At 47.6% G+C, this 19,495-nt stretch overlaps 2 protein-coding genes across 5 annotated transcripts; one reads left to right on the top strand and one right to left on the bottom strand.

Annotated features, from left to right (window-relative positions):
* Positions 1 to 488: 488 nt before the first annotated feature.
* Positions 489 to 10,840, bottom strand: LOC142483549 (neural proliferation differentiation and control protein 1-like). Of its 4 annotated transcripts, XM_075583566.1 has the most exons (7): positions 10,613 to 10,840; positions 8,189 to 8,496; positions 3,083 to 3,149; positions 2,626 to 2,704; positions 1,237 to 1,301; positions 744 to 834; positions 489 to 648 (listed from the first exon to the last, which is right to left on the bottom strand). In XM_075583566.1, exons 4-7 carry the CDS (start codon positions 2,671 to 2,673, stop codon positions 595 to 597), a joined length of 258 nt encoding a protein of 85 aa, XP_075439681.1. In that variant the 5' UTR covers positions 2,674 to 2,704; positions 3,083 to 3,149; positions 8,189 to 8,496; positions 10,613 to 10,840; the 3' UTR covers positions 489 to 594. The 4 variants fall into 4 exon arrangements, with proteins under 4 accessions (XP_075439681.1, XP_075439680.1, XP_075439685.1 ...); XM_075583565.1 differs by lacking the exon at positions 10,613 to 10,840 and having other exon boundaries at positions 8,122 to 8,208; XM_075583570.1 differs by lacking the exons at positions 8,189 to 8,496; positions 10,613 to 10,840 and adding an exon at positions 8,105 to 8,126.
* On the top strand, positions 8,360 to 19,073 carry LOC142483548 (retroelement silencing factor 1-like). The gene is made up of 2 exons (XM_075583564.1): positions 8,360 to 8,513; positions 13,969 to 19,073. The coding sequence occupies exon 2, from the start codon at positions 14,011 to 14,013 to the stop codon at positions 15,751 to 15,753; it is 1,743 nt and encodes a 580-aa protein (XP_075439679.1). The 5' UTR covers positions 8,360 to 8,513; positions 13,969 to 14,010; the 3' UTR covers positions 15,754 to 19,073.
* Positions 19,074 to 19,495: the final 422 nt, after the last annotated feature.

Here is a 19,495-nt window from a genome sequence, read left to right as displayed (position 1 = left end):
ACTGCTCCCTGACCTCGGCTACAGGCCGTCCTGCCACAGGTAGATACATGGATGGTGGCTAGATACACATATGGTAGATACATGAATGGTTGCTAGGTGGATAGATACACGTATGGTAGATACATGGATGGTTGCTAGATGGATAGATACACATATGGTAGATACATGGATGGTTGCTAGATGGATAGATACACGTATGATAGATACATGGATGGTGGCTAGATGGATAGATACACGTATGGTAGATACATGGATGGTGGATAGATATACACGTATGGTAGATACATGGATGGTTGCTAGATGGATAGATACATGGATGGTGGCTAGTTGGATAGATAAAAGAATTATAAATGAATATATACACGGGTAATGGACGGACGGACACGCGGTGAGGTGTGAGGAAATCCTAAGGCCAACCCCATAACATTGTCCCGTTATGTCCCATTTCTTTCATAGGTTTAGACAAAGAACTTCATCAACCAACATAGTACCACTACTTTTACACTTTAATACACGGCATTCAATGACAGGACACAGGGACGTATATATATAGCGGTATATAGGATTCAGGTTTCGCTGTAGGACACCGTGTTACTACTGGTTTCTTAAGGGGTTAAACAGTGGGTTGTGGATCTCCAGTTCTCCGGTCTGCGGGGGAGAGAGATAGGTCAGTATCGGCGTCACTTCACTCAGGTGAGAGATGTCTCAGTCCCGCCTCTCTCCTGTATACAGTATATACGTACCGAGGCCAGCCCGGGACAGACGTACACAGCGAATTCCTCATTCTCCGGCTCCGATTCAGTGGAGAGCTGCTGGAGAGATCGCATCTCAGCCCTGGAGAGACGGAGAGATAGCTCAGCTGCCAAATCAGAGGCAGCAGTCTATGTATATATCCTCCTGTGCCAGTACTAGAGGTGCCAGGCTATGTATATATCCCCCTGTGCCAGCCCTAGAGGTGCCAGGCTCTGTATATATCCCCCTGTGCCAGCCCTAGAGGTACCAGGCTCTGTATATCCCTCTGTGACACCCCTAGAGGTACCAGGCTCTGTATATCCCCCTGTGCCAGCCCTAGAGGTGCCAGGCTCTGTATATCCCTCAGTGCCAGTCCTAGAGATGCCATGCTCTATATATCCCCCTGTGCCAGTCCTAGAGGTGCAAGGCTCTGTATATCCCCCTGTGCCAGTCCTAGGAGGTGCCAGGTCATGTGTATATATATGTATCATCACGGTCACTCACCCCTCGTGCGTCTGAAGCTTCTTTTTTTGATTTTGAAACTGCTGAACATACTGACAGATGTGAGACTGGGGGAGGAGGGGAAGGGGAAGAGGGAGGAGGGGAGGGGAAGGGGAAGAGGGAGGAGAAGAGGGGAAGAGGGCGGGAGGGTGGGGAAGAGGGAGGGGAAGACGGACGGATTGATGGGAAGACGGGAGGGAGGGAAAGAGGGACAGGGGGGAGGAGGAGAGGGAGGGGACGGGGGGAGGAGGAGAGGGGAAGATGGGGAGGAAGGGGAAGACAGGGAGGGGAAAAGGGAGGGAAAGGAGGAAGAGAGGGGAAGAGGGGAAGGGGAAGAGGGTGGAGGAGAGAGGGGGTGAGTGGTGGGAGGAGAGAGGGATGCAGGTAGAGGGGGGAGGAGAGGAGAAAGGGGGAGGGTAAGACATAGGGAACATTAATCATAGTTATATAAACACACTATATTTATATACTATCTTTCTGTATACGTTTGTCAGTATACACACACAGGGTGACAGGACGGTGTGTTGCTCAGTATATATACACAGTGACAGGACAGTGTGTTTGTCAGTATATATACACACGGTGACAGGACGGTGTGTTTGTCAGTATATACACACACAGTGACAGAGTCACTGTCTATCTGCTGGAATGTGGTGCAACTACTGTGTTTTCCAGCCTACAGGAAGTTAACCTCCCCTAGAGCAGCTAGCAGCAGTTGCAACTGATTGAACAGGCAGCCCTCCTGATTGAACAGGAGGCAGACACAGAGCTGCACACACTGAGAGACTGCTTTCCCCAGAGAAGGGGGAGAGAGGCCAACTTCTCCCCAGCTAAGAGGAAGCTGGCTAGAACCGTCCCCTAGGCTTGCTGGACGGTGGTCGCAGAGCCAGCTGGGACTGCCTAGGCTGCATAACCAGGAAGAGTGAAGGACCCAAGACTTCTGTGGAAGTAGAACTGTCCGGTCCAGGTGTTTGGTCCCTCAGAGAGATTTTCTGGACTCTCGTGGGACTGGGTCCCCAAAAAAACAGATAAGGACTGCGATAGTGACATTCATATGGTATATCTGTAAACCATGTTATATGTTTGGAGCTGGGAACCAGGTTAGTTGGCCAGCGACAATTAGAGAGGCTTATGCTGATGTGTAGTCAGTCTCCTGATAGGAGTAGGTATTTATTTTATGATTTGTTTTGCCTTAAAGGGACGGTAGGCGTGTTCTTGTTGTTTTAACCCCTGTAAATAAACCCAGTGTAAAGAAGTACAGAGTTGTCTGCCTTAATATGGGACACAAGACCCTGCAACGTGATGGCGGTGTCACAATACACACACAGTGACAGGACGGTGTGTTTGTCAGCATATACTGGAGGATAGAGCCGAGTGTGAGCGCTCACTCACCCTCTGGCAGGTATGATGCTGGTTGCCCTTATAAGTTGTGTATGCCATCTTCTGTGCCAGCCAGACCTCCTTCTGTAAACTACACCAGAACATATACATATATATATGTGTATATATATGTGTGTATATATATATGTGTATATATATATAATATATATATATATATATATATATATATATATATATATATATATATATATACACACACACACACACCCAGATGTATATAACAAGAAAGCCAGTGAGTATCATATAAAAATTAGTGTGTCTATATACATGTGTGTATGAATTTGTGTATGTTAAACAAGAAGGCATTTTAACCATGTGTATATATACAGTATATGTGTGTCTGTATATATACCCCCAAAAAGAAGATCCATTTGGTATAGGCATCATATACATATGTATGAGTGTGTGTGTGTGTGTATGTATACACAGATAGATATCAAGCACTTACCGATACCAGCACAGAGAAGCTACAAGGACCCCTGAAATCCCGGTGAGACTGCAGATCACAACCAGAGCTTGGGATATAAACATAGAGAGGTTATGTGTACAGTATATATATCCTCATATTCCCCGAAGGAAGTATATACACCAGCAGAGCAATATCCAACTGATAAAGAGTTTAGTTAAAACCCTACAAAGTGAGTCCCCGGTCCCGACGTTTCGGTCTCCAGCGGACCCTTCCTCAGAGACACAGAGTATGTGTAAGCATATCATCGCACTCTAAAAAGACAATGGATCAACAACAAAAGACTGTGCACTTATCATATGTCACATCTGCCGCAACTCCGGTCAGAGACCGCCCCGCTGATGCGTCACACGGCGGACCCATGCGCACACGCACGGCCAGGGCAGTACACGCACGCTCGGAAAGGAGCTGCCGGCACCTCCCACAGGGAGGGAACTCGGCCGCACGCCCGCGTGACGTCAGCGTTCCGCGACGCGCATCGCGCACGCGCGCGGGTTGCATGGCAACCAAGGCAATCACCAGGAAAGCCTGACCTGCAGGCTGTTTCAGATTACTGCCGCCCGGACACCATTGGAGGACCGGATCACACCCCTGCAAGGTAATTGGATCCTTCCCACATATATACCTGCTCCTGTCTGGCATTCCTTGCTGAGCATAAACTCCTGTTTATGCATTGTGCTCACCGCTGCTGTTTAGTTGGCTTGAACTTTGCTTGGTCTGACCTGTCTGTTCTCTCCTGTCCTGATCCTGGCTGTTCTTTGGATTCCTACACTCTCCAGCGCTTTGACCCCGGCTTCGCCCTCGACCATTCTACCTTCTATTACCCTGGACCTTGGCTACGGAAATCTACCATCCTCTACTCTCCAACACCGGAACACGGCAAGTACCCTGACTACCCTGACCTCTCCTACCCTACGACGCGGTACGACTTGGACTACGCATTCCGGACAGGACTGCGTGGTTGTAGGTCGGTGTCTTTCTATCCCCACCTCAGCCCCACGGGTTGCAGAGGAAGAGGGAGAAGACACCACCATTGACGCACCATGTGTCCTCTTCCAGAAGAAGTGGCAAAGGCAATAACATTCGTGAAGAACGGGAAGGCTCCCAGGGAAGATGGAATTACAGCTGAAATCTGTGAAGAAGCTGGAGAAGAAGTAGGGACAATCCTGGCAAAACTCGTTACGTGCTGCTTGAAGAATAAGAAAATCCCAGGGCAAGGAAGCGATGCCATAGTTATGCTCAGCCACAGGAAAGGAGACAAAGATCTCAAGAACTACAGACCAATCGGTCTACTTCCAACCGCTTACAAAGTTCTTTCCGAAGATACTCGCTAATCGGCTGCCTCAGACCCTGGACTTCTCCCAACCTACAAAGCAAGCGGGATTTCGCAGTGTACACAACACAATCGACCACATCCAAGTCGTAGAAGAAGCGATTTCCTGAAGTAATAAACACGATCTACCACTCGGTTTAGGGTTCGTAGATGAAGTAAAACTAGCCAAAAACGAGGAGATGCGGCGCACCGACCAACAGCAATAAGCAGAGAGGGGACCTCCGTAAAAAAAAGTGTGTGTGCGCGCCGAGCACGCGCATTTTAAGTGAAACTTCTTGTGTCATTGTTTTGTCACAGAGATTGTGTTTGTGATGGTGATGTTTATAATTAAAAATCAAAACACAATTTCAGTGTCAAAACGCAAAGAAGTTTTAGCTATTTGCACGTCTATATTTATAGTAAATGTGAATTCCTCATGTGTGTGTTACTGTGTGTGTGCGTCACTCTGTGTGTATCACTGTTTGTATGTGTGTGTGCGTCAGTGTGTGTGTGTCAGTCAGTGTGTGCATCACTGTGCGTGTGTCACTGTGTGTCAGTGCGTGTCACTGTATGTGCGCATCACTCAGTGTGTAAATGTGCGCACTTCAGTCAGTGTGGGAGTTTGTGCGCACGCACCAGTCAGTGTGTGTGGGTGCGTGCGCCAGTCAGTGTGTGTGTGTGTGTATGTGTGCACCAGTCATTGTGTGCGTGCGTGTGCGCCAGTCATTGTGTGTGTGCGTGTGCGCCAGTCAGTGTGTGTGTGCGCCAGTCAGTGTGGGTGTTTGTGCACGCGCACAGATCAATAATGATCTGTTATTTGTATTATTTTGTGATTTATATGATTGTCACGTGTAGTACTAATGTGAAGCGCTATGTACACTAATGGCGCTATATAAATAAGGACATACACACATACATACATATAAAACAAAAGCTCCCTAAAGGGACCATAGAGTTATAACATATAAACTTCTTCAACTACATTTTAATTATAGATGGAGTTCCTCTCACATGAAATATCTGGGAGTAAATGTGACTGGGTTCTATAAATCCCTCCATCAATTTAATTACCCACCCCTATTTGACAAGATAAAAAAAACATTTCATGGAATGGGATAGATTCCGTACCAGATCGAGCTACAACAGGGACCCGGTGTCGTAATGTTACACAGCAAGGACCCGCTTCCCGGCGCCCCGTTTTTCGGCGACCGAGAAAGAGGCTGCCATGTGTGCTCAGAAGCTGTTGCCGCCGGCGCACATGCACAGAACGTAGCTTGTGCGCACAGAATGTAGCTCTCGCACGCACAAGGGGGAAATTGCCGGGTTGCGCATGCGCACAGCTGAAAATCGCCGGTTCCGCTTTCCGCCGATTTTCACTATACGGCGGGCCCTTAGAACGGAACCCACCGTATGCCTGGGGCCCTGCTGTATCCACTGTTTTCCCACTGTACCATTTTCATTGAAAATGTAATCGTACGTTTCTTTCTCAATATCCCCGGATGTTGTTTATTTTCCGATTATTCAATAAAAATATTTGAAATAAAAAAAATGTGTCAAGTCTACAAAGATCTAAATAAATGGAATCGAACTGAACCTGCTTTCCGGCGATTTTCGCTTTGACTGGAGCCCTGCTGTATTACATTGATCATTTTTGATGGAACAGAACAGTCACCTTCTATCCATTATACTGAAGTGTTCATTTTTCAACTCAGAGACAAAATACTTAGCCCCTATGTTCAATATTAAGGGGCCTATTCTAGAAGCTCCAAAGTTGTCATTGCCAAACCGCATGGTTCAGCATGTAAAAAAGTAGTTTCTTCTAAACCATGTCTCAAAAAAGTTGACTAACTGAACGGTTGAACAGCCAACACGCCCGGATTGTACATGCTTAAGAAGCGGAATGACCTGAGGTGGTGCTAACCCCATCCCCAGTCTCACTAATGGGTCTTGCCCTTCAGGTTCTTGTCGTCCACCACGCTCTTCAAGTAGCACTCCAGAGAGTTCTTGGCTGCGATCTTCTCCCACTGGGCGTCGACATCCGCCTTGTACCTCTCTGCATCCCTGCGTCACCTTCTCAATCTCTTCCTTGCTCAGCCACTCGTCATTGGTGATGGTGATCTTGTTCTGCTTGCCCCAGCCCTTGTCCACGTTTGACACCTTGAGTATGCCGTTGTCAAATGCCAAAGGTTACATCAATCTGGGGCAAGCCGTGATAGCCTGGGGGATCCTGCTCAGCTCAAACTTGTCCAGGAGGCTGTTGTCTTTGGTCAAGACTCTCTCGCCTTCGTGCACCTGGACAAGGACCCACGGTTGGTTGTCTGAGTAGGTGGAGAAAATCAGAGTTTGCTAGGTGGAATTGTTGCACTTGTGGACGGTTATGACCCCACCGGCCATCTCCATGGCCCAGGGAAAGCAGAGCCACATCTAGAAGCATGTCCTGCACATTCTCAGATGTATATCCCATCAGGATGGTTGCCATAAGAGCAGCACCATAGGCCACACCTTAATCGGGGTTAATGCTCTTGTTCAGCTCTTGGCCATTGAAGATGTCTTGCAGCAGCTTCTGCACCTCAGGCATGCGAGTGGAGTCCCCACTAGAACGACGTTGTGGATCTGGGACTTGTTCAGCTTGGCATCTCTCATGGCCTATTCCATGGGCTCCATGGTCCCCCTGCAGAGGTCAGAGCACAGCTCTTCAAAACGGGCTCTAGTGATAGGAGGTATAAAAGTCAATCTCGATGCTGGCCTGGGAACTGGATGAGAAGGTGTGCTTGGCTCTCACAGGCTGTCATCAGCCTCCCCAATGGCATCTTCTTCTGACTTACATCCTTCTTGTGCTTGAACTCCTTCACAGAGTTTGTCGAAGTCCTTCCCTCCCAAGTGGGTGTCACCGGTCCTGGCCTTGAAAATCCCGTCATCATTGGCAAGGATGGAGACATCTAAGGTACCGCCTCTTGGTCGAATATAAGGACGTTGCATTCTCTCCGGGCACGCTAATCCAGACCGTAAGCAATAGCAGCCATCGTAGGCTCTTTGATTATCCTCAGCATGTTCAGCCCAGTGATGACGCCAGCTTCCTTGGTGGCCTGCCTTTGGGAGTCATTGAAGTAGGGTGGCACTGTGAGGATTGTATTGGTGATGGGGTGACCAAGGTAGGTCTCAGCTGTCTTGTTTATCTTGAGCAGCACCATGGAAGAGATCTCCTCAGAAGAGAAGGTTTTCTCCTTGCCTTTATACTCCACCTTGGGCTTCCCCCTTGTCTTGTTGCTCACCCCTTGGAGGAACCAGTGCTTCACATCAGACTACACCCACCTCCCCGGTTAGTCGAACTTCCTGCAGATCATCCTCTTGGCAGCGTCTCCAATCAGCCTCTCTGTCTCCGTGAAGGCCACGTAGCTGGGGGCAGGGCGGTTGCCCTGGTCCATTACCTCCACCTAGCCACGCGGGAATACACCCACACAGGAGTAGACGTGCCCAGGTCAATGCTGATAGCAATGCTTTGGCTGTCATTTTAGTGGAAATTCTCAATGTATTGTAGCTAAGCCCCTCTGTGGTGTGGCCCTTCTGTGGTGTGGCCCTTCTGTGGTGTGGCCCTTCTGTGGTGTGGCCCCTATGTGGTATGGCCCCTATGTGGTATGGCCCCTATGTGGTATGGCCCCTATGTGGTATCAGGTCGTTAACCCTTCTACTACCCTCAGCAGGAGCACACCTCTATTTATACACCACCGCCGCAGAGACATCACACACTACACAGCCAATCACAGCGCGGTCCCTACCACGCTACCAGCCGTCTCCATGGCAACCTTCCCGAGCCGACCAAGCCAATCAGCGCCTGAGCGGGGAGCGTTAAGAATTCACGTTCTTCCAGCGCCAGTTGCAGCTGCCACGGAGCGGTCCAATCATAGCACGGCAGTAGCGGTGACGTCAACTGCTGGGTACGTGGGGGGGGTTGGTGGGTTGAGACGTTTTTTTAGGCGGAGCGCTGGTTGAAAGAGCCGGACAGCCAATTAGCGGCGGGGCCGGTGGGGAGTGGGCGTGTTCGCCGTGATCCGTGACGTCACGCCAAAGAAGCGCCAAAAAACTTCTGTGGAGAAATACATTGTAAAGATTTATCTATAATATACATACATTATATACACAATATACATACATTACAAAGATATATTTATAGCTAATATACTTAATTTAATGTTGTATTTATTATATATATAAATACATACATTATAAAGATATATCTATATCTAACATACTTAATTATTTATATATATATATATATATATACATATATATATATATACATATATATATATTATATATATATATATTGTCAAATAGAACAGTTGGCACTCCATAGGTGCTGATAGGCTGTAGGTGCTTGTCCCATATGGATAATATAGACATACGTTACCGTTCCGAGGTCTGCTAAAGCAAGAGACAGCACTCAATTGTAGAAAACTTCACAAAGTGTATTGGTGAAAATAGTGGTACATCAAGAAACCCAACGTTTCGGTCCTCCAAAATGGGGCCTTCCTCAGGGGAAGGGTCCCATTTTGGAGGACCGAAACGTCAGGGGGTAGGTCCCATTTTGGAGGACCGAAACGTCAGGGGGTAGGTCCCATTTTGGAGGACCGAAACGTCAGGGGGTAGGTCCCATTTTGGAGGACCGAAACGTTGGGTTTCTTGATGTACCACTATTTTCACCAATACACTTTGTGAAGTTTTCTACAATTGAGTGCTGTGTCTTGCTTTAGCAGACCTTGGAACGGTAACGTATGTATATATATATATATATATATATATATATATAACATACATACATTACAAAGATATATCTATTTCTAATATACATATATATATATATATATATAGATATATATATATATATATATATATATATTTTACATACATTATATATATATACATACATTATAAAGATATATCTATATCTAATATACTTAATTATATATATATACTATACATACATTATATATAATATACATACTTTACAAAGATATATCTATCTAATATACTTAATTTATATTGTACATACATTATATATATAATATACATACATTATAAAACGATATATAATATACTTATTTATATATATATATATATTATACATACATGAAAAAGATATATCTATAATATATTTAATTATATATATAATATACATACATTATATATATATATATATATATATATATATATATATATATATATATATATATATATATATATATATATAATATACATACCTTATAAAGATCTATAGATATAATATACTTAATTATATATATACATTATATATAATATACATACATTATAAAGATATATCTATATCTAATATACTTAAATATATATATATATATATTATACATACATTACAAACAAATATATATATTGATTGTAACTCAAATACGAAGATATAACTATACATACAGTACTACAAATACAGTATAAAGATATATACTGTATTATAAATAAAATAAACATATATATATATATATATATATATATATATATATATATATATATATATATATACTAGCTGAGAGACCCGGCGTTGCCCGGGATGTTTTAGTTTGCCTACGTGTAAGATACACATTTAGATGTACACAGCGCACTACACATGCACTATACACAGCGCTCTGCACATGCACTATACACAGCGCTCTGCACATGCACTATACACAGCGCTCTGCACATGCACTATACACAGCGCTCTGCACATGCACTATACACAGCGCTCTGCACATGCACTATACACAGCGCTCTGCACATGCACTATACACAGCACTGTGCACATGCACTATACACAGAGCTCTGCACTATAAAAAGTCCTGTATATAACACATAAAATATGCTACTTTGTATACAGGCACATCATACTGTATACACAGAGGCATACTCTATATACAGATCTATTTGGTCTCTCAGCTAGTACTGTATACACAGAGGCATACTCTATATACAGATCTATTTCTCTGCATACAGATGCAATTTGCTCTGTATATATAGAATGTGTCCTGCCGATGTATATAGATCGCACTGCGGAGCTCCCCGGCAGTGGAAGGGTTACAGGGCCCTGGTGTGAGCAGGGAGAGGGGTTAAGGGGGTGCACATGTGTAAACTCACTGAGGGGAAGTGAGTGAGGGGAGGTGAAGGGGGGTGAGGGGAGGTGAAGGCCGCTCACTCACCCGTCCGGCAGCTCCCTCACCCGTCCGGCAGCTAGCTCACCTGTCTGGCAGCTCGCACGTGGATGGGGGGGGGGGGGGGGTGAATGCGCGGGAAACAGGGAGAGGCGGAGCCTCCGGGACCGGTGGGGAAGAGAGCGGTAGATGACATCTTGGGACAGGGGGGAGCCGGGACCGGAGGGGCATCCCCCCTCCCATCTCCTGTCCCGCGGCCTGTCACGCGGTGACAGGGGGGAGCCGGGACCGGAGGGGCATCCCCCCTCCCATCTCCTGTCCCGCGGCCTGTCACGCGGTGACAGGGGGGAGCCGGGACCGGAGGGGCATCCCCCCTCCCATCTCCTGTCGCGCGGCCTGTCACGCGGTGACAGGGGGGAGCCGGGACCGGAGGGGCATCCCCCCTCCCATCTCCTGTCCCGCGGCCTGTCACGCGGTGACAGGGGGGAGCCGGGACCGGAAGGGCATCCCCCCTCCCATCTCCTGTCCCGCGGCCTGTCACGCGGTGACAGCGGGGAGCCGGGACCGGAGGGGCATCCCCCCTCCCATCTCGCGCGGCCTGTCACGCGCGGCGCCGGGGTGTGAGCTTGGGGGGGGGGGGTGAGCTTGGGGGGGGTGAGCTTGGGGGAGGGGATGAGCTTGGGGGGGGGTGAGGTATGTGTGTGTGTGTGTGTGTGTGTGTGTGTGTGTGTGTGTGTGTGTGTGTGAGAGAGAGAGACACTGTGTGTCCTTTGGTCCGTCACTCCGCCTCAGGCCAATGAGAGGTGTGCGGGGGCGGCCCAAGGGACCAATGAGATTTCCCCTAGGGACACCGAACATCCAGGCAACAGGCAGCCAGCATGCATGCAGGCATACAGTGCTTTCAATTATATAGTACTAGCTGAGAGACCCGGCGTTGCCCGGGATGTGAACTGTGCTCACACTGACACACACTGCTCATTGTTCACACTGCACACTGCACACACACACTGCACACTGCACACACACTGCTCATTGGTCGCACTGACGCACACTGCGCACACACAGCTCACAGTGACACACACTGCACACTGCACACACACTGGTCACACTGACACACACTGCACACTGCTCACTGCTCACACTGCACACACACACATACACAGCTCATTGCTCACACTGACACACTGCACACTGGCACACACACTTCTCACACTGGCACACACACTGCTCAATGGTCACACTGCACACTGCACACACACTGCTCAGACTGACACACACTGCATACTGTACACACACTGCTCATTGGTCACACTGCACACACTGACACTGCTCATTGCTCACACAGCACACAGTGCACACACACTGCTCATTGCTCACACTGCACACACTGCACACACACTGCTCACACTGACGCACACTGCACACGGCACACACACTGCTCATTGGTCACACTGCACACACTGACACTGCTCATTGCTCACACAGCACACAGTGCACACACACTGCTCATTGCTCACACAGCACACAGTGCACACACACTGCTCATTGCTCACACTGCACACACTGCACACACACTGCTCACACTGACGCACACTGCACACTGCACACACACTGCTCACACTGCACACACACTGCTCATTGCTCACACTGCACAGTGCACCACACACACACACACACACACACACACACACACACACACACACACACACACATAGTTACAGACAATCACAGACAGTTACACACACTCACACACAGTCACACACACTTACACACACTTACACACACTTTCAAACAGTTTCACACAGTCATAGACATTTACACAGACTTACACACACTCACACACTCTCACACTGTGAAACACTTACACACACTGTCACACACAGATACACACAGTCACACACAGTCACAGACACTTACACACAGTTTCACACAGTCACAGACACTTACACACACTTTCACACAGTCACAGACACTCACACACAGTCTCACACAATTACACACACCAGCACCAACACCCGCTCCCCCCCCCTCCTCCTGCGCAGGCAGCGGGGACAACGGTGGGGAGAAGGTGAAGCGGGGAGCGGAGGGGCATCCCCCCTCCCATCTCCTGTCCCGCGGGCTGTCACGCGGTGACAGAGGGGAGCCGGGAGCGGAGGGGCATCCCCCCTCCCATCTCACGTCCCGCGGCCTGTCACGCGGTGACAGGGGGGAGCCGGGACCGGAGGGGCATCCCATCTCACGTCCCGCGGCCTGTCACGCGGTGACAGGGGGGAGCCGGGAGCAGAGGGGCATCCCCCCTCCCATCTCACGTCCCGCGGCCTGTCACGCGGTGACAGGGGGGAGCCGGGACCGGAGGGGCATCCCCCCTCCCATCTCCTGTCGCGCGGCCTGTCACGCGGTGACAGGGGGGAGCCGGGACCGGAGGGGCATCCCCCCTCCCATCTCACGTCCCGCGGCCTGTCACGCGGTGACAGGGGGGAGTCGGGAGCGGAGGGGCATCCCCCCTCCCATCTCACGTCCCGCGGCCTGTCACGCGGTGACAGGGGGGAGCCGGGAGCGGAGGGGCAAGAGCAGCACGTAGCATGTGGAGGGGGGGGGAAGCTCACCCGTCCTGCCGCTGCCTCACTGATCCGGCCGCTGCCTCACTCATCCGGCCGCTCCCACGTGGATGTGAGGCGGGAGGCCGCGTGTTGTGGCCGCTCCCCCGCGTGTGTCCCGGGCACTCGCTCCGCTCCCCCGCTGACTGTAGCGGCGCCGGGGTGTGAGCTTGGGGGGGTTGTGAGCTTGGGGGGGGATGAGCTTGGGGGGGGGGTGAGGTGTGTGTGAGCTTGGGGGGGGTGGGAATGTGTGTGTGTGTGTGTACACGGGACTCCGGGTAAGTTCGGGCACAGGGAGGGTGGGGGGGGGGGGTGGAAGTTGAGGTGCGGTCCAGCTGACGGGGGAGAGTGAGGGGCACCGGGAGGGGATTGTGTGTGTGTGTCCCTGTCCGTGTCCGTGTGTGTGTGTCCCTGTGTGTGTGTGTGTCCCTGTGTGTGTGTGTGTGTGTCCCTGTGTGTCCTTTGGCCCGTCACTCCGCCTCAGGCCAATGAGAGGTGTGCGGGGGCGGGCCAAGGGACCAATGAGATTTCCCCTAGGGACAGCGGACATCCAGGCAGGCAGGCAGGCATACAGTGCTTTCAATTATATAGTATAAGATAAGATATAAAAATAAAATAAAAATATATATATTAAAAAATATATATAAATATATAATAAATACATTATAAAGATGTATATTCTAAAAACATTATAGAGATACTGTATATAGATACAAATTCTAAATACATAAAAAATATTCAAATGTTTATATATATATATATATATATATTTATTTATTTATGTCTCAAATTGTTGTTTCTCCATAGATACTGTATAAAGTAAAAAGACTGGAATATCAGTCAACTAAAATGGAACAATATGCGACCATTCTAGAAGGTAGCGTGTGCAGCATAATAGAACATACAAACGAACAGATCATGGATTATCTGGCACATATAGGAAATATGACCACAGCAAAAGCACACAAAGAATTGCATGAGCTGCAAAAATCAGAATTAAAATCTATAAAATGGGCTTTAGATAATCTAGAGAAGGAAAACTCTAAGGAAATAAGGAAAGTAAAGAATTATATGGACATAACATCCGTGGTGCACTGTGATTTAGGAAATGAGGTTCTTACACCGAAATCTAGCATGACGCCGCCACGCCTTGAATCGAAAGATGGGAAATGGCAGATACAGAATATCTGCTCTCTTGCCGAAGGCAACAGGTTCTATAATTCTTCAATGGCCATGGTGTTCAAAGAAGTTCCTTTGCAGTCAGAGGACCATCCTGTTTTGCCCAAAAAAGGCGGGACATCAGGTGACGAGAATAAATGGCAAAAGGCTCAGCAAATGGAGAATGTGCCCAGCATTCCTGAGACTGGTCACGCATCTTCTCCACACAATCCAGAGACTGAAACGAGAGAGGTAGAGCCACCAATATTTGAAACGTGGGAAGGAGCATTTTTCAGTCCACAATTGGTAAATGCAGAGTTTTCACAGGATTTGTACTCTTGGGACTACAGTAACGAAAGCGACCAAACTGAAATGTCGTCGGTTAAAATGCACTGTGATGAACTAACGTTTCCATGGTTTGTACCACACCAGTTGTCTGAACTGCTAAAGGAGTTCCCTTTTGGAATTAATAATAGCATGTCCGAAAACAAGCTTGAGAGGGGTGGTGAGTTCATAGACAAGGTCGCTGGTGGGTTGGTAGAAGAGAGAGCGTCTACACCGGTCAAAGAAGACCGGTTGGATGGTCTTGAAAACGTAATTGACAGCATACGCATTTCATGTCTAGACCCCGAAGGAGTGGCCAAACATTTTCCTGATGTAGAAGCGTCTGAGTATCTGATTCGGCAGCCTTGTCAAGAGACAAGGGTGGCCATGTGTCAGGATGTCTGGTCTCGGGAAACACCTCTGAATACGTCCAACTGTGAACAAGGGGAAAACGCAGAGACCAGTCTTGCAAATAAAATGCCTGAAAAATATGTTTTTTGTTGCTTGTTAAGTTGTTTCACAAACGTATATAGAAGAGCACCAAAATGCTCGTGTAAGTTACCAGAAGCCCAAAAAGTTGATGTGACCTCTGTGGATTCAGTTCGTCGCAAAGATTCTGCCGTTCTGGATCACCCTTCTGCAAGCCGCTTTACAATCGCAGGCCCAAAATCCCATCAGCATGAATATCTCTCAGTAGCCCATTATAGCCAACAGTCCCTAAATACCTCTGGGGGCCATGAAGAAAAGAAGTCCAATGAAGAATTAAGAACTGAATTAACCGAACACCAAGAACAAGAGCCTTTTGGTGACAATATACCTAAATTGCCAAAGAGCCAATCTACAGCTCCGAAGAAGGACACAGTGAAGAGGACGGCATTCTTTCCCAGGGAAGCAAATCTCAAGCGCGCCCTAACAAGTAGCAAGACCTTGAGCAGTCTAAATTCTGAGCGAAATATGCCCTCCGAAGGTGGGCACGCCACTCAGAAATCCAAACGGAAGCGTACAACAGCAATTTCACAGAAAGTGGGAACAGGTGAAAGTCTCCTCGTTAAAAAAGACACCCTGAAAACTAAGCGTGGACGGAGAAAAAGTGTAAAGATATGCAACTAAACACAAGGGAGACTCCCGCACGGCCACAATGTGAACCACGTTGAGGTGCTTACTAGGTAGGGGATTAAAGTATACAGAAGAAAAGGAAACCCAGTATATCAGCACTCAGTCAAACTATATGTATAATGACATTGTTAAAATACTTTATTGGCAAACACTGAATTAAAAAATGGGCTTTAAAATCAAAAAATGTGTCAAACAGCACGTGACTGTAATCATTCGTAACTTAACTAAAGGTAGTTAAGTAGTATATACATATGGAGATCCTTGATAGATATTTAGGATCTGGTGCTATGTATATAGCCTCCTAGATTATGAAGCACATTCTGGCTGCATAGGAATGTACTTGGTGTATTTACTAACAGCAGTTGCCTGACACATGGGGGACTGTGTGGGGTAACGGTATACACTCCTTTACCACTGCAGCCTTACATATCTTGTGCGGAGGATACACACGATCAGCGTCCTAGGACTCAAAGGAGGATGCACGAGTACTCCCTTTATTAGTCCCGTAGCCAAGCCATAGTTTTTGTCTACACTACAAGAGCTATTAATACATTGCTCAAGGTACCCTATAAGGGTGTCTGCATTAACCCCTATATTTAGTACATACCTGCAGACCTCTGTTTTATAATAGGGGCTATACTCACAGAGTGCCTCCTCCAGCATTGCCTTTACGGTAAGAAGCTTGGAGTGTCTGTGTGGGACTAATACAGCAGTTACAGGTAGACACACACAGATTTCTGCTTTGCTTTGCTTAGATTTTATACCTATACACCACTTATATGTCACCATAGATTCTGAGCGCATACACGCTCTGAGAATATACATTTACATTAGGACTGACATTTAGTGTGTGGTGGTTACATCACGGACCTATCTTCATAATCTAGGAGGCTATATACATAACATACGCTGATCTAGCAGATTTTAAAGGCTATTAATTAAACTTTACTCTTTGTTTTCACCCCTCCCTGTAGTGCCTCACTGTCTCTTGTCCCCTCCGCCCTACCTTAGGCTTCGTCCCCGCCGGCTGCGTGCGAGATGGGGTGCGCTCCGCACACAAGGTACAGCCCTCTATGGGGCAGGCCCCAGTCGGCGTGTGTGTGTGTGGGCACACAAGGTGTGACCGCCTTTGCCAAAAGACAAGATTTTTGGCATGGCAGCCGAGCATTGGCCTCGTCATGGCGGCGATTCAGCCAATGAAGGCGAACCAGCCGCGTGATGTGTTCGTGCCCCCTGCCACGCCTCCCTGTCACAAGTTGCCTGGAGTCCACCAGGTCGCGCTAATGCAGGTAACGAGTGCCGCCAGGCACCCCATCGCATGCGCGGCGCACGTACTGGGGCCTTAGCCTAACTCTCTCCTCATCATGCCCTGCTCCTCCTCCCCTCTCTTTGCACTCTCTGCCTCACTGTGTCTGCTCCTCTCTGTGCACACTACACTCCCTCCACTCCTACTCATCTCATCCGTCTCCTCCTCTCCTTGCTTCCTCTCTGTCCTCCTACTCACCTTGCTGTGCTCCCCTCTCTCGGCACTCGCTCCTGTCCCGTGTGCACACTGCTCCCCATTCCCTCCTCATCGCCCTCTGTCTCGTCCTCTCCTTGCCGTCTCTGTATTTACAGATCTGTATAATCTGAACAATATCATATACAGTATATCGGCATTTTTTATGTTATGTTGGGATTGTGTGTGTGTATATATATATATTTACACACACAAACACTATAAGCTCATCTGTTCTTTTCTCATAAGTGAGGATTTCCGAGTTAAACCCTTTGGCCAAAGCACTTGTAAGCGTGAAGAGATAGTGTTAGGACTTGCAGAAAGAGGGCACGCCTTCCCTTGACGTGATCTGCAAGCTTACATTGCTTTGGCAAAAGGGTTTAACTAAGTGACCATCACTTATGAGAAATTAACAGATAAGTATTTAACCATATGATTTGTCATGTTGGATGTTGCATTGGGGTATATAAATATATATATATATATAGCAGTGGCTTTACATGGCGGCCGGCGGCAGCAGCAGGAGCAGAACAGCATTGGCACCATATGAGAGACAGGAGAACATCCAGGGTGGAGCACACTCCGGCGGTCCGACCCGGTAGTATTTATTGACTAGTGTCTGCCACTGCTACAGCGCTGCTCCTACCCGGCTGTTCTCCTGTCTCTTACATGGTGCCAATGCTGTTCTCTTGCTGCTGCTTCCGCCGCCCACCGTGTAAAGCCGCTGCTGCCTGCTCTGCCAACATAGTGGTCCTCTTCTGCTGCCGCCAGCTGTCTTCCCCCGGTGCCGCTCAGCTCTTCAGTCCAACTCTTCTGCTGCTGTCTCTCCAGCTGCTGAAATCCACTCACCATGGGCGAGTGGATTTGTCGAGCACTGTTAGTGTATATGTGTATATATATATATATATATATATATACAGTGGTCGACAAATCACAAAAAAATCTACTCGCCACCTAGTACCAAACGTGTGCTGCTTGGGCCAATAGAAGCTCGCCACGATGTTAAATCCACTCGCCCGGGGCGAGCAAATGTATAGGTTTGTCGAACACTGTATATATATATATATATATATATATATATATATATATATATATATACACACACACACACACACTATATATATATCTGTGTATGTTTGTTTCTGTAATCTGATTGGTATTTACAAACAACCCCGCAGGACACTGACTTAATGATAACTTGAGACATTCAGATTCCGCCAAACTAATGTAACTCCCCAGATACTTATTGAGTTGCCAACTTTCCCTCTTGGACATTTACACGAACTGTCCAATAGGAAACCGCAAGCTCATCCCCCCCACCCTGACCCTCCCTCATTGATGCCACCGCTACCTGTCGCCATGCGGGACCCTGGAGGTTTGGCAGCCATTTTGATCCTCAAAAGTGAGGAGAAACACCGGGAACTAAACCAGTAAGTTTCGAGGGGAGCAAGAAATAGCTCGAGGACCCTCCAGTTCCAATGCTATCAAACAACACATTACAATTTGTCGGGGTAGCTTTTCCATTTCTGTGTTTAACGAGATCTTTGTGGCTTTAATATGATGTTTTTCCACTGTTGTTATATTTCTGCGTTCTTACGATTTAATGCCGGTATGCGTTTTTTCACCTTTTACCCATTTTATTTTTTTGACTTAAGACGGTCTTTGCAGAAGGATATACTTCTCTGCATATCGTTGTGTTTTGAACATCGGCGTTTGAGTTGTCTTAACGTTGTTGGTAATCCGGGTACCTGTTCACTGATTATACTTTTATTATATTTCTGGCAGTTCTGTATGTGCCGTGAGAATGGTGCGTGCCTGGACCAAAATGTCGATCTTTCACTTTAATAAATTTATTGGTTGACAAGAAAGACTCACGAGTGGCTGAGTTATTTACATACTATATATCATCATCACCTTCAGCCCGTGTCTCCCCACTGCTGGATGAAGTCCCCCCCCAACGATCTCCCAGGTACTGTGGTTAGAGCTTCTCTTTTCCACGTACTGTATATATAAATATATATCACCATCTTCAGCCCGTGTCTCCCCACTGCTGGATGAGGCCTTCCCTATGATCTCCCAGGTACTGCGGTTACAGCCTCTCTTCTCCACGTACATATAAATATATATCCCCACCTTCAGCCCGTGTCTCCCCACTGTTGGATGAAGCCTCCCCAACGATCTCCCAGGTACTGTGGTTAGAGCTTCTCTTTTCCACGTACTGTACATATAAATATATAT

This window comes from Ascaphus truei, unplaced genomic scaffold (genome assembly GCF_040206685.1).
Source record: "Ascaphus truei isolate aAscTru1 unplaced genomic scaffold, aAscTru1.hap1 HAP1_SCAFFOLD_335, whole genome shotgun sequence".
In the NCBI taxonomy this organism is placed as follows: domain Eukaryota; kingdom Metazoa; phylum Chordata; class Amphibia; order Anura; family Ascaphidae; genus Ascaphus; species Ascaphus truei.
Note: the sequence above shows the minus strand (reverse complement) of the source record. Positions and strands in the feature narration are given on the sequence as shown.